A 24813-nucleotide genomic window follows, 5' to 3' on the forward strand; every position below is an offset into this window, starting at 1 on the left:
TTTTTTTATTATTATGCCCCGCCACACTTTTAAGGAATTGATGGGAAAGTTATATGTAAATACTGAAATAATTTTAGGAAGATGTATATTTAGTCTGTGATGCACATAGTACACAGGCAATATCTTTGGTTTTTGATCGTCACAAGAAAGATTTTTGACAGGAGTAGAAAATGGGAGAAAACTTTCATTGAATATGGTTCAAGTTTCTATAACTTATGCCCTTGTGTCTGATTGCTTCACCATCCTCATGACACATTCCTCACGAGGGACTTTGTGCGTTCATGGGGAAATTGATAGAAAAATGTAGTGGTGGTGAGAAAGCCAGGATTATAGAGAGGTTATTTGCCATGCAGGCAAACTTGGGTCATCCCTCCCCTTTAGAATCACTGAGATCTGGAATAACCTCACCTCCCCACTCCGAACCTCAAGCTCCCTCCAACTCTTCCGCAAACACCTAAAAACCTGGCTATTCTCAAAACTGTAACACTTCCCCCCTCTTAGGCCTCTCACCTTCCCCCTTTACACCTAACTCTTTAATCTCTCCACTGTAGTTCCTCTCTCATCCTTCTTCCTGTAAACCGTGCCGAGCTCCGCATTCGTGGAGATGGTGCGGTATATAAACCCAAGGTTTAGTTTAGTTTAGTTATAAAAATCATAAGAGCTCTGGTATTTAGGGAATGGGAAAAAAAAAGGTTTGAGTCTTCCCTCTACTGTTGACTGTTTCCTTGAACTTAGAGAGGTCACATTACAGTATGTCTTATTATGCAGTTTTAGGAGAGTAATAATAATAATATTGGGGGCCTTTTATGGAGGCGCACTAACTGATTTAGTGCACACCATAGCTTAGCATGCACTAAATGCTAAGGCATCTATTACATTCTATGGGCGCCTTAGCATTTAGCGCACGCTAACTAAGCTATAGTGTGCACTAAATCAGTTAGCACACCTTCATAAAAGGAGCCCATTGTTTCTTCTAGTTTCAGCTGTGAAAAAGCTTTTATGAGAGTAATTTTATAAAGGATTTTTCGCTCATAACCCACCTTTTTCTAAAACTTACTTTTTTTTAAGTCAATGTTTATTTATTGAATAGTTTTCACAAAGAGAAAATCCAACAGACAATTATACATTTAAAAAAATGAGATCATCTAATGAAATGATTGATGGTAGACAATAGTGATTATCAGTGGAATAACCATATTAACAGTAGTAGTATAAAATACAAGAATAACAAAGCTCAGTAGGCATCAATCAGACATAAGCAGTGCATATCATGGATTTAAGCAAAAAGAAAAGGGGGAGAAAGAGAAATAAAGAGAAGAGCAAATTAGCATAGAGAAAAGAAAGGAAGAGGAGAGAGAAGAAAGTTAAACATCGGAGCATTGCAGGTAAAGCTTTAAAAAGTGCCATATTGAGGCTTATCTTGCTAAAAAAAATTCCATTAACTATCCTCGATTTCAGGAAAACTTACTTTTGAATTGTTTTTTGGTTTTAGGGGGGGTGTTGGTTTATTTTTCTAAACAACCAACAAATACAACTTCCAAAACATATTCAGAAGTTGTCATTTGCTTTCCCTATTTGTAACATGCTCAGCAGTTTACAGTGATATAATGTGAAACCTTTAATAAACCTCAATATATCTTAACCCAGGACTTTCCCCCACAAAGCACCTATTTTTATCAAGATCACTTTCTTTTTAAAATGTTGCCAGTCCTGTGCTAATTTTTGCATTAGTGCATTGGCCTGGTAAAATTATTGATGCATAACTACTTACCGTCTCATATTTACCCACAGAAACTAATCCCCCTTAAAAAAAAGAACAGGGCTTGCTCAACAGGGCTGGTGCTAGGACTATCCAAATTATTATTTTCCTAATTTGTTCCCATACATTAATTATGCTGGTAGCTGTCCTCCCTCAGATGCTTTCGGCAATGATGTAATTTGTGGCTTAATTAGGAACAATAGGGGAGATCTGTTGATGGCGTTTGTATAGAGCTTCTGATTTTAGTAATGATCTTCAAGTGTCACATTGAGTTAGTCGCAATGAGCGCCTTCTTATGGTTGAGAAAGATTTGACAGTGCTATTGTTGAGTACAAAGGTTTTGCTTCATGCACCCATGATATCTAGGATAGATTGATGTAATGGGCTGCGTGAGGATATTATGCAAATATTATTGAAACAACTTCATTTAGTGCAGCCTGGAAGCAGGAATAGTAGGGGTAACTGAAGGTCACAGAGAAGAGCTGGAGGATATTTGTAGAGCAAAGTCCCTCAAGCCTTACACCCACTATTATTGTAAGCTTTACATTGTGGCTCATGAGATCTGCTCAGGTGTCCCTACCTACTATGCCACCTTAGATACTACTCAGTCTCAGCTCTTCTCCCCCTCTTGCTCCCCCCGATCTTGCTCTGTGTCATCTAATTGTTAGCAGAAGATGTTAGCAAAGACATTTTTTCGTTATGTGAAGTTTGAATTACTATATCTCTCTAAACGTAGTATTCCATCACTGGGGTGCCATTATGAGGGACCGCTGGAAAGTTCTCAGCTCAACCAACAAAGTTGGGGCACCCTCCATCAAGGGCTATACACTTAGGCCCAGATTCTCTAACCGGCACTGTTGTCGGTGGCCACCTTAAAAACAGCTGCCGATCACATGTCAATCACACGATGGTGCCGGTTACAGAGTCACACCTCCGGCAAATGTAGGCCAGGGTTTTCCAGGCCTTAATTTCCAGGGCCTAACTTTGACGTGACTTGCACGTAGGCACTGTAGGCTACCTAACACCACTTCAGGTGTTAGCCGTGCCTACATTGGCGATAGGCGGCCTAAAGCGCCTGAGGTGCAATTCTGGTGTCGATTTAAATAAATAATATGATTGCCCCTCAAACCTGGAATTCTCTTCCTATTTATTTGAGGGAATCTGGAAATTTAAGAGTAATTTTAAAACCTTTCTTTTTAAAGACGCCTTTGATAACTAATTAGCCAGTTCTCTGGCTGATTTTATTTCTGTTGTATAATGTTACGGAAATTTTCTGCTTCCCTTTCCTTATGTATTTTCCTTGATTGTGTCTTGCTTTCTCTTAAATAACTTGTAGTTCATTTCCTTTCCCTTCCTTGTGTTTATGGGTTTGTCAAGTCTGTTAATAGTCCTGATGTCAAGTATTGTATTGTTCTTTAAATATTGTAATTTTATTATTATGTTCATCGCTTAGAAATACGATTAAGCGATTATCAAAAACTTATTAAACTTGAAACTTAAACTTGATAAGATCTGTAGACGACTGGAAAACCCAAGTCAGTTTAGAGATAATGGGTTGCTTTAAGCAGACTACTTTTAAGTTTGGTTTGGTTTGTTTTGCAGGCTCGTGAGAATGAGGTCCTTTGTGTCATGAGAATCTCCATGGTGGCGTTTGGTTCAGTAGCCGCTGGCTTGGCTTTCCTCTCTCACTCCGTTTATGACTTGTGGTTCCTGAGTGGGGAGCTGGTGTACGCCCTGCTCTTTCCCCAGCTGTGCTGTGTCCTCTTCATTCCCAACACCAATACCTATGGCTCTGCTGCCAGTTTCCTGTTTGGGCTCATTCTCCGGCTGCTGGGAGGGGAAAGCACTCTAAAACTCCCTCCAGTGATACATTATCCAGGATGCCGTCTTGTAGATGGGGTCTATGTGCAGCTCTTCCCATTTAAAACGTTCACAATGTTGGTGTCTTTGACTATGGTTGTTTTTGTTTCCTACCTAACCAGATTTTTATTTAGGAAAAAGATCATTCCTATAGGATGGGATGTGTGCAATATAATGGAAGAAAGCAAACACCATGACCTTCAGCCTAGTTCTGAAGAGCAGATGCATTTACGACCAAGTTCAATAAATCTAAGTCTTGTAGATGTACATACATAAATATGTTTACATATCAGAAATGTATTTAGACATGTCCATAGACATTTTACATGGATGCTTCATGCTGCTGTTTCCTTTTTTGTCCAGACGGTGTCCTTCAAACTAGAGAGTTGCGCGGGGACAGAAATCCCACCCGTCCTCACCCGTCCTCGCCAAAGTCCCATCCGTCCCCGCAAGGAATCCCTCTTTCCCCACACGTCCCCATGAGGAATCCCCTCCGTCCCCGTGAGGAGTCCCCGCCCGTCCCCGTGAGGAATCCCCTATGTCCCCGCCCATCCCTATAAACTTCAGAAATAGTTATTTCAGTTAATTATGCTACTGAATTAAAGGCTCTGGTAGAAACCCATTTAAAAATAAGCAAAAAGACTTTATTAATTTGGAAATATTAATTGGGAAGAATACATACTTTGTAAACGGGTTTCTACCAGAGCCTCTAATGTTTATAAATTTTTATCAACACAACTAATATACTACTTTATCCTGAAGCAAAAAAAAAAAAAAGTATTTTTTTCCAACCTTTGTTGCCTGGTTTCTGCTTTCCTCGTTCTCATTCAGTTCCTTCCATCCACTGTCTCTCTTCTCTCTGCGTCTTCCATTTGCTCTGTTACTGTGCCTCTCCCTTTCTCCCCCCTTCCAAATTGGTCTGGCACCCATCTTCTTCCCTCCTCTCCCCCCATAGTCTGGCATCTCTGTCTTCTTCCCTGCCAGCGTCTTCTCCCCACTCTCTCTTCCCCATTTCCTTTCAGCGTCCTTCTCCCCCCCATCTTCCCCATGTCCTGTCAGCATCCTTCTTCCCCCTCTGTCTTCCACATGTGCTTTCAGTGTCCTTCTCCCCCCTGTCTTCCCCATGTCCTTTCAGCATCCTTCTCCCCCCTCTGTCTTCCCCATGTCCTTTCAGCGTCCTTCTCCCCCCCTGTCTTCCCCATGTCCTTTCAGCGTCCTTCTCCACCCCTTTGTCTTCCCCATGTGCTTTCAGCGTCTTTCTCCCCCCTCAGTTTTACCCATTTCCCTTAAACGTCTTTTCTTCTCCACTCCACCTTTCCTCCCTTTCTCCCTTCCTGCCCCTTACCTTTGTGGCGCTTCCCCACCCGACCGACAACAGAACAGGCCCAGTTCGACAAACCTCCCTGCCCTGTAGCCGCGAATCTAAATTACCTTCTTACAGCAACTGGAGTATTGAAGCTGCTGTAAGAAGGTAATTTAGATTCGCGGCTACAGGGCAGGGAGGTTTGTTGGCCGGGCCTGTTGTCGGTCGGTCGGGGGAAGTGCCACAAAGGTAAGGGGACCTGACCGGCTGTGCACACTTCCCCCCCCCGCCCATGGCTGCACCTGGGGAGGATCGCCCCCCCCCTTTGGTACGCCACTGCCTTTTCCCTACCTGCCCTGCCGCACACAGCTGACTGGAAGTCTTCCCCATGTCAGCGCTGACATCGGAGGAAGGGAGGGCTTTGCTTAAGCCCTCCCTCCGACGTCAGCGCTGACATCGGGGAAGACTTCCGATTGGCTATGTGTGCTGCAGCAGGGCAGGCAGGAAATGGAAGACGAGCCTCGCAGCAGGGCAGGTAGGAAAATCAGATGAGCCTCGCGGCATTGAACCCCGCGGGATCCCCGAGAGCACGAGGGGCATCCCCACGGGATCCCTGCGACCCTAGGGGGCATCCCCAAGGTATCCTCGTGACCCGAAGGGGGAACCCACGGGTTCCGCGGGATTCCCGTCGTCCCCGTTCCTGTGCAGCTCTCTACTTCAAACTCCTTAAGCCTTCCATCTAATGCAGGGGTGTCAAACTCAGGCCCACGGGCCAAATCTGACCTGCAGTGTGATTATATTTGGCCCACGAGAAAATACCAAATGTCTACTACAGCTGGCCTGCTGCCAGTAGACAGCTTTTTAACCCAATCGTTTCACGTCCCCATTAGGCACGTCATCATATGTGACGTTTTTACAAGTTCCTGCAGCATTCTCCGGCTCTCTTCACAGTTTCACTGTGTCGCAGTAGCACTGGACTATTCTGCAATTGCTTTTTTGGTAAGTATTGATTTTTTCTTCGTTTAATCCCTTGTTGTATATAGTCTTTTGATCACATTCTAATTTTGGCGTTTTGTTTTCTGGTACTCATTCTTTTCCGGTGCTAGTGTTTTTTCATATTCCTATTCATCTTCTCTGTTTCATGTAATGGTTTTTATTATGATTATATTTTTACGCTTATTCAAACATATGTTGCTAATTCACATGGTATTTTATTTTGTCCCTTTTTGGTTTTAATCCCTTTGTAGTTTTTCCATTTTAAGTTTGGCTCAGCTTTTTTGTCCCCTACCTCTTTATCCCTCTCACCATATTGAGCGTGGCCTACATTCATCACCTGTGCCCCTATTCATCGTTATATCTGATGAGAAGGAAAAACTTCAACAACTGTAGACATTTTTTCAATAAATATCAAGGCTGGCCAGTCACTTTGTCCAAGTTTTTAATTTTGGCCCACTGTGTTTTTGAGTTTGACACCCCTGATCTAATGCAAACCAACCCCTACTGACTAATCTGACTCATCTTCCATACCCTTCTCCACCAAGGCTTTCTCCCATTTTTAATCCCTCTCCCAGTTATCCCAGGCACTACAGCCACAATAGTTCTCCCTTCGGCGCTCAGTATGGACTTATGCTGAGTCATAATTGATACTTCTATCCTCCATGAACTGTGAATGCTGTGTTTGTGGCATTCCCTACCCTGGCTGCTCCAAAGTGCAAAAATTCAGAAACTCGGTCCAGAAACCTTGTATAACAACATTCACTGCTGTCATTGAGTGACTGGGCTGGGCATTTTGCTCATAAGTTGGGTTTTTTCTTTTCCTTCCCTTTCCTTGCAATTCTTACTGTAATTCACCATATTGGTTTTTCCTTTTAAATGTAACAGTTTGTCTTGTATTTTATTCCCTTATTTTATACGTATTATAAACCGCTTAGATTTTAACATTTATGTTTTATATTTGCGGTATATTAAATAAATTGAACTTGAACTTGAACCAGTAAATGTATGGTGGCTGTCACAGTTAGACCTCAATTTAATTTTCCTTGAAAGCTAAGAATTAGAATGTACTGTACAAGTATAAGTGATTAACTTGTAGTGATGCAGCTGGAAATTTAAAATCTATTTATGGCTTACAATGATTTGGGAGTTTATGTGTTTAAAGCTTAGGGTTTGATGGGAGCTCTGAGCTATAGACTAGAGAATGACACGAAGCCACATTTTACCCCGTCCCTGCGGGAACTTGTTTTCCCGCCCCAGCTAGTTCTTTTCCTGTCCCTGCCTCATTCCTGTAAGCTCCGTCCTCATCTGCACAAGCCTCAAACACTTTAAAAATCATAAGTAGCAACATTCTAGAGCTCAGATTGTGATGTCATAATGCCTCATTCCACCAATGCCTAAGTTCTGTCCTCATCTACACAAGCCTCAAACACTTTAAAATCACAAGTAGCAACATTCTAGAGCTCAGATTGTGATGTCATAATGCCTCATTCCACCAATGCCTAAGCTCCGTCCTCATCTGCACAAGCCTCAAACACTTTAAAATCATAAGTAGCAACATTCTAGAGCTCAGACTGTGATGTCATAATGCCTCATTCCACCAATGCCTAAGCTCCGTCCTCATCTGCACAAGCCTCAAACACTTTAAAATCATAAGTGTTTGAAGTTTGTGCAGTTAAGGCAGAACTTACGAGAATGGGGCAGGGACAGAGACAGTGACAAAACTCACGGGGAAGGGACAGGGAAATTGAGTTCCTGCGGAGATGGGGAACAATTTATTCCCGTGTCATTCTCTACTGTAGACAACACTGCCTTGCTTTTGCTGCTGGTAGTGGAGACAGCAGGCTGGTTTCCACTGTTTTCTGAGACCTCTTAAACCTACTAAAATATAGTTATTTATCATGGCCTGATCACTGCAACAAAATTCCTGAGCTGTGTGAATTGCTGGAGGTGGTCTAGTCATCCCACACCAGTTTTTTTTTTTTCCTGCTGCAGAAAGGATTTGTAGGGTAAAGCAGGAGATTTATTTTGTGCTTCATTTTTTAATTGCAGCTTCCCAGTTTCACAGACTAGAGTGAAAGTAGCATGCATGTAAATATTACCATGAATATTCATGATATGCTAAAACCTGACCTGTTGGTGACTGGACTAGAGGAAGAAGGGTGATTTTTCAAAATAATCTGAGAAGATAGTTTTTCAATGTTTGGGTGGAAGACACTGGGAGCAGACTTTCAGCAGAGGAGACAGATGCAACATTTATTTATTTATTCATTCAATTTTCTGACCATTTCTGCTTTAGAGACAAAAAACTCTGGCAGATAAGTACTGTTCGATCAACCCTGCCAGCCAATTTGTACCTGCCTGCCCTGCTATCACAGGTCTTATAGCTATTATTTTCTCTTGTCCTCCTCTTGCCACAAATGCTTTGCGTGGTGCAGTGGTTAAAGCTACAGCCTCAGCACCCTAAGGTTGTGGGTTCAAACCTATACTTCTCCTTGTGACCCTGGACAAGTCACCCATTGTTCCAGGTTTATTAGAGAGATTGTGAGCCCACTGGGACAGACAGGGAAAATGTTTGAGTATCTGAATAAATTCATGTAAGGTGTCCTGAGCTCTACTGGGGGAATGGTATAGAAAATTGAATGAGTAAGTAGTGTGAAAAGTTTCAGCCTTCGATAACCAGAGGTAGTATTGTGACATCATAATGCCTCATTCCACCAATGCCTAAGAGCCAACCTCATCAGTGATGTCACAATGGTTTGATTGTCCTATATTTGGCTCTCTTTTACTACATTTTTTTATTTCCAGAGTGGTGCAGTGGTTATACAGCCTCGGCTCTGAGATTGTGGGTTCAAACTCATGCTGCTCCTTGAGACCCTGGGCAAGTCATTTGATCTACCCATTGCCCCAGGTACATTAGATATGTTATGAGCCTGCTGGCACAGACAAGGAAAAATGCTGAGTACCTGAATAAGTTCATGGAAACTGTTCTGAGCTCCCTGGAAGAACACTATAGTTAGTGTTCCCATTTGGCTCCAAAAAAAAGGATTGATACCTCTGGGTTTTACTTCCACTGAAAGCAATGGTAGGACAGATTGAGACATCAGTGGAGTTGCCTATGTTTGTTTGTTGCCAAACAGTTGTGTCACTTTGAAGCTGGTGAACAGAAATTTCTACCTTATTGATTTATTTTTCTATACTGTTCTCCCAGGGAGCTCAAAAGAGTTTACATAAATTTATACAGGTGCGCTCCCGAGAGAGGTGGTGGAGAGTAAAACTGTGACTGAGTTCAAAGAAGCGTGGGATGAACACAGAAGATTTAGAATCAGAAAATAAGATTAAATATTGAACTAGGCCAGTTACTGGGCAGACTTGCACGGTCTGTGTCTGTATATGGCCGTTTGGTGGGGGATGGGCTGGGGAGGGCTTCAATGGCTGGGAGGGTGTAGATGGGCTGGAGTAAGTCTTAACAGAGATTTCGGCAGTTGGAACCCAAGCACAGTACCGGGTAAAGCTTTGGATTCTTGCCCAGAAATAGCTAAGAAGAAAAAATTAAAAAAAAAAAAAAAAAAATTTTAATTGAATCAGGTTGGGCAGACTGGATGGACCATTCGGGTCTTTATCTGCCGTCATCTACTATGTTACTATGTTATTTTCCTGTCTGTCCAGGTGAGCTCACATTCTATCTAATGTAGCTGTGGCAATAGGGGGGTTAAGTGACTTGCCCAGGGTCACAAGGAACAGTGTGAATTTGAACCCACAACCCCCGGATGTTGAGGCTATTGCTTTAACCACTGCACCATATACTTCCCCTAAGACTGAAGGATTCCCACACGTTTGATGTTCTTGCATCGTTTCTCAAAGATATTCAAAGAGTTTGCCATCAGATGGAAAAATTGTTAGAACAACAACAGACAATGATTCCAACTTTGTGTGAAAGACTTTTCTGTAACTGACCAGCACGATGACGATGTAAATGAATGAAACAAATGAATGATGAGTTAGACCACATTGCTTCTAAAGGAGATAATGCCAGTGATAATGACGGTGAAGTATCCTTTGCTTTACGGAAGTCAAGTATTTCAGTTAGAGATTTCCTTGATCAATATCTGTAGACCCAGCCGCAAAACATCAGTACTATTGCAGCCTGACCTGATCCGAAGGAACTTTTTAATGAGACTGAGCAATCCATTTTCTGCCTGTGCAGTTGTTGAACCCCTGTTTAGCTGTGCTGGTTTAATAATGATTCACATGCACATTTACACGAGTGACACATTTTCAAAATATAGTTTTGCTAAAAGCAAAGTGGATTGAATTGTAGTGCAATAAAGTTATTGGGATAAGAATGTTAACAAGATATAATATCGGTAATACTTTTTTAATGTGTTCACTGTAGTTTTTCTTAAGCATTTATTTTTACTTTATAATAATAATAATAATAATAAATTTATTTTGTATACCGCCTTACCCAGGGAGTTCTAGGCGGTTCACAGTAGTTAGATTCAATAGAAACAGTGCAGTTGCAGTTGACAACAACAACAAAAAAAAATGAACAAAGCAATTATAAAAGTTAACATGCTGGTTATACGTCTACAATTTAAGTGAAGGTGAACAAGAAAAAAGAAAAATACATCATATGTACAAAAAGTACATGCAATAAGGACATGCAGCAGAATACATGCAATAGATATAATAGCTACAATAAGTACATGCATACAATTTAAGTGAGGAGAAATGCATACACGCCATAAGGAAGGAGCATACAAGGAAAAATGTATACAAGCCATAAAGAGTGGGCAACAATCTTAGAAGAGTGAGAGGGGATAGTCATGGGGAACGATTAGGGATTCGGTCTGTTGAATAGCTGAGTTTTAATCTGCTTTCTAAAATTGAGGTATGAAGAGGCATCAAGTATAATTTGGGCTAGCCATGAATTTAATTTGGCCGCTTGAAAGGAGAAGGTTCTTTCATAGAATCTTTTAAGGTGACACGATTTTAGTGAGGGAAAAGCACTTTAGTACTCCAAACACTGCCCAAAGGGTTTCATCCTCTCTATGCTCTGTCTTTAGCGTCTTCAAATTAGAGAGTTGCGCGGGGACAGAAATCCCACCCGTCCCCACCCGTCCCCGCCAAAGTCCCACCCGTCCCCACCCGTCCCCGTGAGGACTCCCACCCGTCCTCACCCGTCCCCGCGAGGAATCCCTCCGTCCCCACCCGTCCCCGCGAGGAATCCCCTCCGTCCCCACCCGTCCCCGCGAGGAATCCCCTACGTCCCCGCCTGTCCCTATAAACTACAGAAATAGTTATTTCATTTAATTATGCTACTGAATTAAAGGCTCTGGTAGAAACCCATTTAAAAATAAGCAAAAAGACTTTATTAATTTGGAAATATTAATTGGGAAGAATACATACTTTGTAAACGGGTTTCTACCAGAGCCTCTAATGTTTATAAATTTTTATCAACACAACTAATATACTACTTTATCCTTAAGCAAAAAAAAAAATAATAATAATTTTTTTCCTACCTTTATTGCCTGGTTTCTGCTTTCTTCATGTTCTCATTCAATTCCTTCCATCCACTGCCTCTCTTCTCTCTGTGTCTTCCATTTGCTCTGTTACTGTGCCTCTCCCTTTCTCCCCCCTCCCAAATTGGTCTGGCACCCATCTTTTTCCCTCCGCTCCCCCCATAGTCTGGCACCTCTGTCTTCTTCCCTGCCAGCGTCTTCTTCCCATTCCCTCTTCCCCATTTCCTTTCAGTGTCCTTCTCCCCCACCATCTTTCCCATGTCCTGTCAGGCAGCATCCTTCTCCCCTCTCTGCCTTCCCCATGTCCTTTCAGTGGCATTCTCCACCCCTTTGTCTTCCCCAGTGCTTTCAGGGTCCTTCCCCCCCCCTTTCTCCCGTTTACCCCATGTCCTTTCAGCGTTCTTTTCCACCCCTTTGTCTTCCCCAGTACTTTCAGCGGCCTTCTCCCCCCTTAAGCGTCTTTTCTTCTCCACTCCACCTTTCCTCCCTCCCTGCCTCCACCTTTGTGGCGCTTTTGCACTCGACCGACAACAGAACAGGCCCGTTCGGACAAATCTCCCTGTCCTGTAGCCGCGAATCTAAATTACCTTCTTACAGCAGCTGGAGTAGTGAAGCTGCTGTAAGAGGTAATTTAGATTCGCGGCTACAGGGCAGGGAGATTTGTCGGCCGGGCCTGTTGTCGGTCGATCGGGGGACCTGACCGGCTGTGCACATTCTCCGGGGCGGACCGCCCCCTCCCCCCTCTTTCGTACGCCATTGCCTTCTTCCTACCTGCCCTGCCGCACACAGCCGACCGGAAGTCTTCCTGATGTCAGCGCTGACGGAGGAAGGGAGGGCTTTGCTTAAGCCCTCCCTCCGACGTCAGCGCTGACATCGGGAAGATTTCCGTTCGGATGTGTGCTGCGACAGGGCAGGTAAGGAGAAGGAGACTACCCTCGCGGCTCGACCAACCCCGCTGCGATCCAACCCCGCAGGAACCCCGCGACCCTCGGAGGCGTCCCCACGGGATCCCCGCGACCCTAGGGGGCGTCCCCACGGGATCCCCGTGACCCAAAGGGGGAACCCGCGGGATCCCCGCGGGTCCCGCGGGATTCCCGTCATCCCCGTTCCCGTGCAGCTCTCTACTTCAAATACTGCTTGCAGCGGGTGCTTTCAGCCACACCCTCTTGCTATAGCCAAAGCAGCAAATGAGCTCTCTGCCTCAGCTGAGGAGAGACTAGCTCCTGGACTACCTGAGCAGTGGCATACCTAGCATATGTGACACCTGGCCTGGGGCTGATTAGTTCTTAACACCCTCCTCCTCTCTATGAAAAACATGATTTTTATAATCAACAAGTCACACAACAAGAGTGTACCTTGGAAAAGACAGCATCTTACACACTGCAGTAAGCCCTAGAACATTAAGAGTGTGGTGCAGTGGTTAAAGCTACAGTCTCAGCACTCTGAGGTTGTGGGTTCAAACCCATGTTGCTCCCGGAAGAGGTGGTGGAAACAGAGACTGTGTCTGAATTCAAGAGGGCCTGGGATAGGCATGTGAGATCTCTTGGAGAGAGAAAGAGATAATGGTTACTGTGGGTGGGTAGACTAGATGGGACATTTGGCCTTTATCTGCTGTTATGTTTCTACTTGTGATCCTCAGCGAGTCACTTAACATCCCACCCCCATTGCCTCAGTTATATTAGATAGATTCTGAGCTCGTTGGTGAGAACGGGAAAAAACACTAAATAAATACTTCCTACTACTACCCTTTCCCCATGCCTTCTGCTTTGCCTGATTGCAGGGAGTTCCTTGGAAGTAGACAAAGATACAACAGGTAAGGATGTACGAGGGGGTGCTGAAAGGTTCTCATCCCAGCCAAGTAGAGAATGACGTGGATATGGTTCATCCAATGATCCAAAGCAATGTCAAAACATAGAATTTTGTTGATCTAGATAGGCCCGCCATCCCCCTCACCTTGCCATCCTCCCATATCAACTTTTCTAAATCACCACACGACTCAGATAATGGTGAAATAGCCACAGCTCTGTTTATTGACCAATATTATCAATAACAAATTCTCATAGCATATCATATCTTAACATGACATAATATAACATAACAGCTCACCCCCAAGCTACCAGGTATACATAATATTCTGTAACTCCTGACCCCGCCACTCCAGCAAGAGTCTGGGAGGTGGAATGTCTGTCCATGACCCTTTATCCAAGTCACCTGACCCAAAGCACGGCTCCTAGCCGGCCCACCACTCATTACCAGATGAGCCCCAGCACCTGGTACCTTGGAAGACCTGCCAACCCGAGCTACCATCCAGCAGCAACCTGGCCTAACCCAATGGGTGGGTGTGTGGGAAAAGCTGCCCTGGACGACCCCTGAAGGAGCCGAATCCTCCAAGGTCCTGGCTTTATAACCTCCCGCCATGTCTGTTTTTCCCCCCCCAGCCAATCCTTTCAAAACCCCCCCGGCAGGAAAACGTCTTCCCCAATCCCTTCCCCCTATCCACCCCCTACCTCCCTACAGCTTGCTTGATGGGTGATGTGGGCCTACCAGCCCCTCGTTATCTTTTGCCCATTGAGACAAGCTCTCGGGGCTCCTCTTTCTGCAAATTGGCACTTGACAAAATAAGATAATAATAATAATTTTATTCTTATATACCGCCAAAGCCATAATAGTTTGAGGCGGTTTACAACAAGAAGTGCTGGACAATCAGAGAATAAAACAATATAAAATCATCAGTACATACATACACTGTGAAAGTAAAAATACAGTAAAACCTTAACATGCAAATCGATTAAATAATTTTGGTTTTACTAATTTTCTAAAACTGAAGTAGGATGAGGAATGTATAATGATATTACCCAACCATTCATTCAATTTACCCGCCTGGGAAGCAAGAGCTCTATCCAAGAATCTTTTATATCGACAGGCCTTTATTGTAGGATAAGTGAACAAGTGAATTCCACCAGTAGGCCTGTTAGAACAGTTCAGTCTAAAATGAGAGACCAGATACGTAGGGGCCAACCCAAATATTGATTTTAAAAAAAGACAAGAGAATTTGAACAGAACTCTTGCTTCCAGGGGCAACCAGTGCAATTTTTGATAATAGGGACTTATATGTTCTCATTTTTTCAAACCAAAAATCAATCTAACAGCCGAGTGTTGAATAACTCGAAGTCATTGAAGAGTTTTCCTATAAGTTCCCCAGTAAATGATATTACAGTAGTCAAGCATACTTTTCAGCTACAGTGGCAAAATAACGTGCAGAATTTAGGAAGTTGGTTGGTTGGGCTAAGAACTTTTCAGCAGCCCCTCCTATTACTGAAGGTTTCCTTTTGACTTTTCTGGGAATAGAGGGTCTCCCAGGTGTCACGGTATAAATCGTAATCTCTCTGGTTTTGACCCAGCTTGCTGATCACAAGGTGAAGAGATAATTTAAAGTTCTTAGCCTGTCAGAGCTGCGCCACACATTGAGACATACAGTATGTCAGGAGGATAAGTGACAGAAGTAGAATCTGAACTCTGGTTTACATTACATTACATTACATTACATTACATTAGGGATTTCTATTCCGCCTGTGCCTTGCGGTTCTAGGCGGATTACAATATAGAAAATATCTGGGACATTCCAGTAGAATTACATTTCAGGATAGGAGTAAGTTACAGGAACAGTGAAGAGTTATGATATTACAATTTTACAGAAGATATTACTTATTACAGAAGATAATACATATAACAGAAGATAATGCATTTTACAGAGGTAATACATGTCAGCTCGATCAGTTAAGTCGGGTGTAGTGTAGAAGAGTTACAGTACATTCTTGATCACAGACAAAGAGATAATATGGATGAGTGATTCCGAAGTCGTTGATTGGGAACTCATTGGGCGGTGGTTAGAGTGATGGGAGATATTTTTTGAACAGTAGTGTTTTTATTTCTTTGCGGAACTCTTTTATGTCTGTTGTTTTGGTCAGTAATTTAGAGATGTCAGAGTCTATTTTGGCTGCCTGTGTCCCCAGGAGGTTGTCGTAGAGTTTCTTACGACAAGTACCGTTGAGTGGTTTAAATGAAGGAGTAGCCTAGTAGTTAGAGCACCTGGCTGACAACCAGGGAAGCCGTGTTTAAATCCTGCTGCTGTTCCTTATGATCTTGGACAAGTAACTGAAACTTAGGGCTCCTTTTACTAAGGTGCACCAGCGTTTTTAGCGCACAAACAAAATTACTGTGCGCTAAACCGCACGGTATGCTTCTAGAATAACACCAGCTCAGTGCTGGCGCTAAGGTCTAGCGCGTGTGGCAATTTAGTGCGCGCTATTCCGCGCATTAAGGCCCTAACGCACCTTAGTAAAAGGAGCCCTTAGATCAGGGCTGCCCAAGTCCGTTCCGCGAGATCTACCGGCAGGCCAGGTTTTCAGGACATCCACAATGAATATGCACGAGAGAGATTTGCCTGCACTGCCTTCTTGGCATGCAAATCTCTCTCGTGCATATTCATTGTGGATATCCTGAAAACCTGGCTTGCCGGTAGATCTCGAGGACCGGACTTGGGCAGCCCGGCCTTAGATTGTGAGCCCTCCAGGAACAGGGAAATACTTAGTGCACCTGAAAGTACCAACTTCAGCTGCTACTGAGAAAATCTGAACAAAATATAAATAAAAGATTTTTCATGCATACACTCATTTTGTCTAACCACCACTCATTTTGTCTCCACCGCTACTTTTTAACGTTGATCTCTGTTTGTTAAGCATTAAAGTTTCTAACCCCCCACCTTTACAAAGCCACGCTAGCATTTTTAGCGCAGGCTGCTGCAGTAACAGCTCCGCCGCTCATAGAATTCCTAAGAGCATCCAACTGTTACTGTCCAGCCGGTGCTAAAAATGCTAGCAAGGCATTGTCAAGGGGGAGGGTGAGTAGTGGCTCGTGGCTGGTTATGGGACGGAAATGGGAATGGATGTTAGGACATGATAAGTGCAGTATTTTTTGTGGAATTGTTTTCTACAAAAGGCCAGTTTTTCGTATGATTCTGGGTAATTCTAGTTAGACAAACATCTGTGTTAGTTAAGGACCACGCCCAAATAGAAGCGTACGGAAAAACAGGTGAATAAAAATTTAAATATAATGTAGCTGAGGCCAGAGAAAAACACACTAAGGATTAATATAAGGGAAAGCATAATAATATCTGTGTATGTACTTTGCTGTTGAGCCAAATCATGGTGGAAATCATGATTACATGGAATCCAGTTTGGGTTCTTTGTGTGTACTATATCTGTCCTGTCTTCGGCCACCATCTTGGGCCAGTGAATAATATTCTGTCTTTGTCCTGAGTTATCCCGCTCCCAGCAGCATGGTGTTAAGTAATATCACATGTACTGTAGACTGGCTAGGAAGATCAAGTGTCCTAAACTAAGAGATAAAATGCATTAAGTATGAATGTGTGCAAGGGGCCCCGAATGAACGAAGGAATGATTGATATGAGAGATATATGAAAGAATGGTGTGTACTTAAATTCTAATATTTTATATATTTTAAACCTGAAGAAACACTAAGGAAAATCCTGAGGCAACATCTGGGAGTAATTAGAGTCAGAGACTGTTGCTCCAGTCTCCAGCATAGGAAGGGGGGCATTGGAAGCCCATGCTTATCACTGTGTGTAACATGAAGCTGTCAGCTTTCCTCTTCCAGACTAAAGTTACTGTCAATTTAGGGAGAGGTTGAGAATTTCTCAGCACCCTGTTAATAATTATAGGATTCTCTTGAATGTTATAATGTTAATTCAGAAATCAAAAGTAATTTTCTGAAAACTTTGTATAACTTTTAAACATGGAGGAATGTTTCTTTGTCTAAACTTTAAGACCACCCATAGAAATGTTATTGGTCGTCAACCTTGATGATGTCACTAAACCAAAAGTTATATAATAGAATGAAATGAGATATGAAAACGAGACCGTTAGGAGAAGGCCAGCATTTTGGCCACTATTAACTATCTCCCATTAGCGCAACGTTAAGCAATGATGCTGTTCTTTTGATCTAATAATGGAAAAATAGAAACAATAATTCAATAAATCTTGGTTATAATTTTAAAAACCTTGCGCTGGTGTCATTTTGCATGTATTATTGTTTTCAAACCTGAAGCTTTCACAAAGGCGTTGATGTCCCTTGCTCAAGGGGTACATTAGGAGTTAAGCATTTTATGAGGGGGGGCTGAAAGTTTCAGCACCCCCCTCGTAGTTATGCTGATAATTTGACAATAATAATTCCAGTTACCTCCTTGTCCATTTTAGAACTATTAAGTATTCTATTATCATCTTAAATACATAAATTTATTCCCTTACCTCTCTCCGTCCACCCCACTTCATCAGCATCTGCCCCTTGTACAATATTCAAATGATGTAATATTGTATATTTGATGTAAGATGAAAAATTGAATAAAGGATGGGAGGGAAGGGATTAAAATATATAATGATAGAATTTCAAGTGATGTTTTCAGTGTCAATTGTTTAATATTTATGCACTTGTAAGATGAAAAATGAATAAAGATTTATAAAAAAAAAAAAAGAACTATTAAGTATCGGATGTCAGAATTTAAATTGAACCTGAACAGGGAGAAAACTAACGCTGGCTCTTACTAAACCGTGGTAGAGGTTTCTACCGTGGGCCAGTGAAGTATTTTTTTATTTATTTATTCGATTTTTTAGCCCGTCTTCCCAAAAGAGCCCAGAACGGGTTACAATTTTTTTTTTTTTCCAATTATTTTTATTTTCAAATTTTTACATAAAGTGTACATAATATTTAAAATACAATTGATAATTACATAGTATCACTTTTATATCTAATACATTATATATCTAAATTTGATTTTCTCCCTTACCCTCCCCCCACCCTTTTATTACTTTAATATAATATTTCAAATTTTACAGAAAGTATACAACATATTAGAATAGAATTGATAAATATTCAATAACATTTTTATATCTAATACAATATGTTCTAATTAAATTTTATCCCTTCTCCCTCCCCCCACCCTTCTATTAGTATTCATTCATATATTACATTTTGTATAATATATTATAATATATTATGTATAAATTATTTTCCTTACCCCCCCTCTATGTGTGTCATGAAAAAAAAAAAAAAATCCCTATAAGAAGAAAAGAAGAAGAAATTTTTATTATTTATTCATTACAGTATTTTGTCAATGGCCCCCATATTTTTATAAATTTAGTGTATGTCCCCCTTTGTATTGCTATTGTTCTTTCCATTTTAAATAAATGACATATCGTATTCCACCAAAATGTATAATTTAGGTTGTTGTAATTTTTCCAGTTGTTAGTTATATGTTGAATGGCAACCCCTGTCATAATTAATAAAAGTTTGTTATTTTCTGTTGAAATTTGACTTTTTTTTCTCATCATTGTTCCAAATAAAATTGTATCATATGATATTGCAATATGATTTTCCATCAATTTATTAATTTGTGGCCAAATTGAATTCCAAAAAATTTTAATATAGGGACAATGATATAATAAATGATCTAATGTCCCTGGTTCCAGATTACAGTGCCAGCATTTATTAGACTTAGAGCTGTCTAATTTTTGCAAACGTGTAGGGGTCCAAAAAGCTCTATGTAATAAAAAGAACCAGGTTTGTCTCATAGATGCTGACACTGTACATCCCATTCTCCAAGACCAAATTAGTGGCCATTGAGATGCATTAATCTGATGTCCAATCTCAATGCTCCAAATGTCTCTTAGACCATTTTTTGGTTTTTTATTCAAATATCCAGATATTAATTTATACCACAAAGCGGCTTGATGTCCTAGGAAGTCTGCTTTAAAACATAAGAACTTTAAACTATATTGATTGTTTAATGTTTTCCATTCAGGGAACCCAACCTGAATGGCCTGCTTCAATTGCAACCATTTAAAACTTTGTGTTTTATTAAGACCAAATCTATGTTGCAATTGTGTAAAATCCAGCAGTTTACCTTCTGAAATAACATCGTCTAAAGATCTAATGCCTGCAATAATCCAGTTCTTCCAAAGGATTTGAGCTCCGCCAATTTTGATCTTGGAGTTTATCCATATGGATTGATTAGTTGATTTGTATATTGGGATGAGTGTTAATTTATCAATAAATCTCAACGTTTTCCAAGTATCTATTATTATTTTATTTTCTCTGTATCTTCTGGGTATATTAATACTTGGCATATGAACTAAATTTAGGGGAAACATAAGGCGCCATTCCAAATATAACCAATCCGGTGCATTATCTATAAGTTCTGGGAGGATCCAATACATACCCTGACGTAGAATATAGGCTTGATGGTACCTATAGAAATTTGGAAAATTTACCCCTCCCTCCTTAATTGATTTTTGCAAAGTTACTAAAGCTATTCTAGGTGTTTTACCAAGCCAAAGAAATTTTGTTAAAATGCTATTGAGCTTTTTATAAAAGGACCCCTGAAAATAAATAGGTATCATACTCATTTGGTAGCAAACTACAGGCAATATCATCATTTTAATAGTTTGAACTCTTCCCCACCAAGAAATATGTAATGGGTTCCATTGCTCACATAACTCCGTAACTTTTTTTAATACATATTTTTCATTTTCTTTTACAGTATCTTCAATTGTTTTTTTAACTTGAATGCCTAGATATTTAAATCCTTCTTCTTTCCATATGAATGGAAAAGTATAAAATAATCCTTTTACACAATGAACATTCAAGGGTATAATTTCAGATTTATTCCAATTAATTTTATAACCTGAAAATTTGCCAAACTTATCAATTAATTCCAATAAAGAAGATAAGGTAGACTCTGGATTTCTCAAATAAAGCAAAATATCATCAGCATAAGCCGAAATTTTATATTCCATATCTGAATATGGAATACCTTGTATCTCCCTCGTTTGCTGTATTGCTAACAATAAGGGTTCTAATACAACATCAAATAACAAAGGAGATAAAGGACATCCTTGTCTAACTCCCCTCTGCAATTGAAAACCATCAGATATCTTATTATTAATATTTAATCTTGCAATCGGGAAGCTATACAATGTTTTTACCATTTGTATAAATCCAGAACCTATACCAAACCATTCTAAAGCCTGATACATAAAATTCCATTCTACCCTATCAAATGCTTTTTCAGCATCTAATGAAACTATAAAAGCCGGTTCATCCATTTTTTTTGATAAGTTTAGCATGTGAAATAATAGTCTAGAGTTATTGGAGGAATGTCTTTTAGCAACGAAACCCGTTTGATGCATATCTATAATATGTGGGAGAGCTTTGGCTAATCTCAAAGCCAAAATTTTCGCCAAAAGTTTATTATCAACATTTATCAAAGATATAGGCCTGTAGTTTGAAACCAAAGTAGGATCTTTATTTGGCTTAGGCAAAACAATTATTATTGATTCAGCCATAGTACCTTTTATATTACCTTTTATAAGTTGTGTCTGATATAATTTTAATAAATGTGGGGAAAGGATATTTTGAAATGTTTTATAAAATTCTACTGTGTAACCATCACCACCTGGAGCGGATCCAACTCTAAGAGATCTCAATGCTGTTTCTAATTCTTTTAATGATATAGGTTCTTCTAAACTTCGTTTTATATGATCAGGAATTTTAGGTCCATTAATTAAATCTAAAAAATTTTTTCCATCTTTTTGTTTCTCCAAATGAGATTCGGAAGAATACAGGTCCTTATAAAATTTTAAAAATTGTTTTAATATTATATTTGTTTGATTTGTTATTATACCATTATCATCTTTTATTCCATTAATATTAGTTCTCCTTTTTTTTGCCTTAAGATAATTTGCCAATAATTTCCCCGCCTTATTAGAATTTCCATAATACACTGTTTGCTTGGAAAACAAATCTTTTCTTATCATTTTTGAAGTTAATTCATTATATTTACCTTTTGTTTTCAAAAGAGCTTGTAAAACTTCATATTCCCATTTATTTACCAATTTAGCTTCTAATATTTTTATTTCTTTTTCTAATTCTATATATTGTTTTTTAATCTGTTTCCTAATAAAAGCTGAATATGATATAATATTACCCCTCATAGTTGCTTTAAATGCATCCCATACATTCTCTATAGATGTATCTTCCACTAAATTTATTTGAAAAAAATCATTAATTTGTGTTTTAAAATTTTCCAAAAATTTGTCATCCACAAGCAATGCATTATCAAATCTCCAAAGAGGTCTATTATTTTCTAATTGATCTAATTGTAATTCTATCCATACTCCCGCATGATCCGAGATAATAATAGGATCAATGGAGGCTTTAATCACCTGTTGCACTTTATTTGTTGAAACAAAAATATAATCTATTCTTGAAAATGATTTATGAACCTGTGAACAAAATGAATATTCCTGATCATTAAAATGAAGAATACGCCATATATCTTTCAAATCACATGACTGAACTAAATTATCTAGACCTAAAGATTTAATATTTTTACCTGGTTTTTTATCCAATAATGGATCCATTACAGCATTAAAATCTCCAGCCACCACTAAATTAGAGGCAGCCAGTGGTAATAACATATTCTGTAGCTTTTTGAAAAATTCTGATTGATTCGAATTAGGGGCATATATATTGAATAACGTCAGGGTATCATTTCCCATACCTATATCAATATGTATCCATCTTCCATGTGGATCTGAACTTTTTACCTTTATCTTGGCCATACATTTTTTATTTATAAGAATTGCAACCCCTGCTTTTTTATCCACTGCTGGAGCAAAAAAACATTCCTTTATCCATCCACCTGATAATTTCTGTGATTCCTTCATATTAAGATGTGTCTCTTGCAGACAGTAAATATCCGCATTTTGCTTTTTTAAAAATGTTAATACTTTTTTTCTTTTAATTACATGATTCAGGCCATTGACATTAATAGAATATATTTTAAAAGACATTATATATTTTAATACTTTTCATTATATTTTTCTTCCTCTCCTCTTTCATATTTAATATCCTAAAAATTTTCTTCACGACACACATATTTGACCCTAATGTATCTAATCCCTTATTTATTTTTCCCTTAATCATTCTAGTAAATATTCTCCTTGTCCCTCCCTTTCCCACCCAATACATTGGCTGCTTAAGGATACACATTGGAATTGTAACCCGAATATTCTCCCCACTCCAGGCAATTAATATTCAATATTCAAACAAATTTCCCTTCTATCTATATATATTGATCTTTTATATCTTTAATCATTTTTCCATAACATTTCATTAATGTATCATTATCCATTTAACAATATTTTAATTTATATTTCCTTAGTATTATGATCTTAACATAAAATTATTTTAAACATATATGTAGTGTATTATTTAATAATTTCCCTATATCTTGTTCTTTCTTTCTTATAATTTTTATTGTCTTTTCTTTATATCGTTTTCCTCCTTTTCTTCAGATATTTCAATATGTCATATTTTTATAATTCTTCATAGAGTCATCAAAATCATCTTAATGTTTTATGTTAAAATATCATAGGTTCTGGTTTAGAGAGAAAATCTTTTAGTTTTTCAGGATCCTCAAAATATAAGGATTTGTCTCCAGATGATACTCTCATTTTCGCCGGGTAATATAGACCATATTTAAATCCTTTTTCTTTTAGTAGAGGTCTCATATCTAATAGTCTCTTTCTTTTATTTGCTGTGTTTTTGGCAAAGTCTGGTAAAAACCATATTCTGGATCCTTTATAGTTTAGATTTTTATCTTTTTTTGCAGCATTTAATATATCTAATGCTTGTTGGTATCTAAGCATTTTGAAAATTATTGGTCTTGGTCTGCCTTTGTTTTCTAAATTTTTGATTGGGATTCTATGCGCCCTTTCTATTTCAATTGGTTGTTTCAAGTCTAATTGTAATATTTTTGGAATTAAATTTTCAAGGAAAAGGATAGTATTTTTTCCTTCTAAATTTTCTTGTATTCCAAAAAGTTTAATGTTTTTCCTTCTTCCTCTATTCTCATAATCCTCCAGTTGTTCTTTTAATTTATTTAATTCCATGCTGTCGTTTTTACATCTTTTTGATTCACATTCTATAGCTTCCATTTTTGATTCTAGTTCAGTTGTTCTTTTGTTATTAACTTCCATTTGTCTATGAATATTTAAAATTTCTTCTTTCATTTCCGACATATTAGTTATAGTTTCCTTAAGCATTTGTTTGATTTGTCTTAATTCTTCCATAACTTCTGTTTTGCTTAATATGTCTGGTTCTTCAATAGGAAGTGGTATCTTGCTTGGTGTTATTTGGTCTTGTTTCTGTCTTTTTGCAGATGTACCAGCCTCATTTTTGTTTTGTCTGGTGCTTGCCATGTTGTTGTTTTCTTTTTCTTGGTTATTCTTATTTCTTATATTTAGTCTCTTAGGTTTAAGTTTGGTATTCTTAGGTTTTTAATCCCTTTTCTTCCAAGATTTGGTTCTATCTTTTGAAGTAGAAAATTTTCTTTTTAAGCCCTTTTTCTCTTTCTCAGTTATCTGTCACAATCTTGAATACTCCTTTTTTAGTGTATTTATCTCTTTAATATTGGCAAGAGGGTTATTTTTGATATTTTTCTACTTTTTACTTATGTCAGTTTGAAACTTTTTTACTTTTCTCACTATTGCTGTGATAATCCTTTTCTATGGTTTTTTTCCTTTAAGTCCTTTCACTGTCTCAATGAAGGAGGGGAACATTCAGTCCAACAACCTTTCCTTCCCTTAGATCTCTCTCAGATTAGTCGATTCTTTTCACAGATTTAATTCACTATCTCTGACATTCACTCTCACTTAATGAGACATCGTTTCAACGCTGAGCAAAAAAAAAAAATTTTTGGTATTCCTTTCTTTTAGCTCTCCTCTCACAAGCCCAATCGCAGCTCCGACCGAGGAGAGCAACACTTCATCGAGTTATTTTCCCTTATTTTGACAAACTTGAAGCAACTGTCTTCTGTTTATTCACAGCGTCTCTCAACTGCCTCGATGTTCTGCTGCTTCAGTTTTTTTTAAAAGTTCCGTTAATCCTTTTCTCTGTCTCCTCTCTCACAAGCCCAATCGCAGCTTTGTCAGAGGAAAATAATATTCAATTCAGTATTTTTATTTATTTTAATAAGCTGATATTTATTTGTTTTCAGCGCTTCGGCACTTAATTACTGAGAGAAAATGCCGGTATTCCTCTCTCTCAGTTTTCTTTATTCAATCCCCTTTTCATCAAAGGATTATCTATTTTTTCCTTCTTATGGTTTCAGTTATATCTGGTCGGAATACAAACTTCCTTCACAGTTTTCCAATCAAACTCATTGGTCACTCACATACACCTCGCGGTCTCAGCGCTGCATTCAAGTTTCATGAAACCGCCGAAAACACAAACGG

General features: G+C 39.3%; 1 protein-coding gene across 1 annotated transcript in view; it reads left to right on the plus strand.

Moving 5' to 3' along the window:
* The window catches only part of LOC117362348 (high affinity choline transporter 1-like), a 29325-nt gene extending 25430 nt beyond the window's left edge, over positions 1–3895 (plus strand). Inside the window, exon 8 of the mRNA XM_033948586.1 lies at positions 3362–3895. Within this exon, the coding sequence (XP_033804477.1) occupies positions 3362–3895 (534 nt within the window). The remainder of the gene's footprint in view (positions 1–3361) is intronic.
* The last annotated feature ends 20918 nt before the right edge of the window (positions 3896–24813 follow it).

The sequence above is a fragment of the Geotrypetes seraphini genome, chromosome 6 (assembly GCF_902459505.1).
Source record: "Geotrypetes seraphini chromosome 6, aGeoSer1.1, whole genome shotgun sequence".
Taxonomy (NCBI): Eukaryota; Metazoa; Chordata; class Amphibia; order Gymnophiona; family Dermophiidae; genus Geotrypetes; species Geotrypetes seraphini.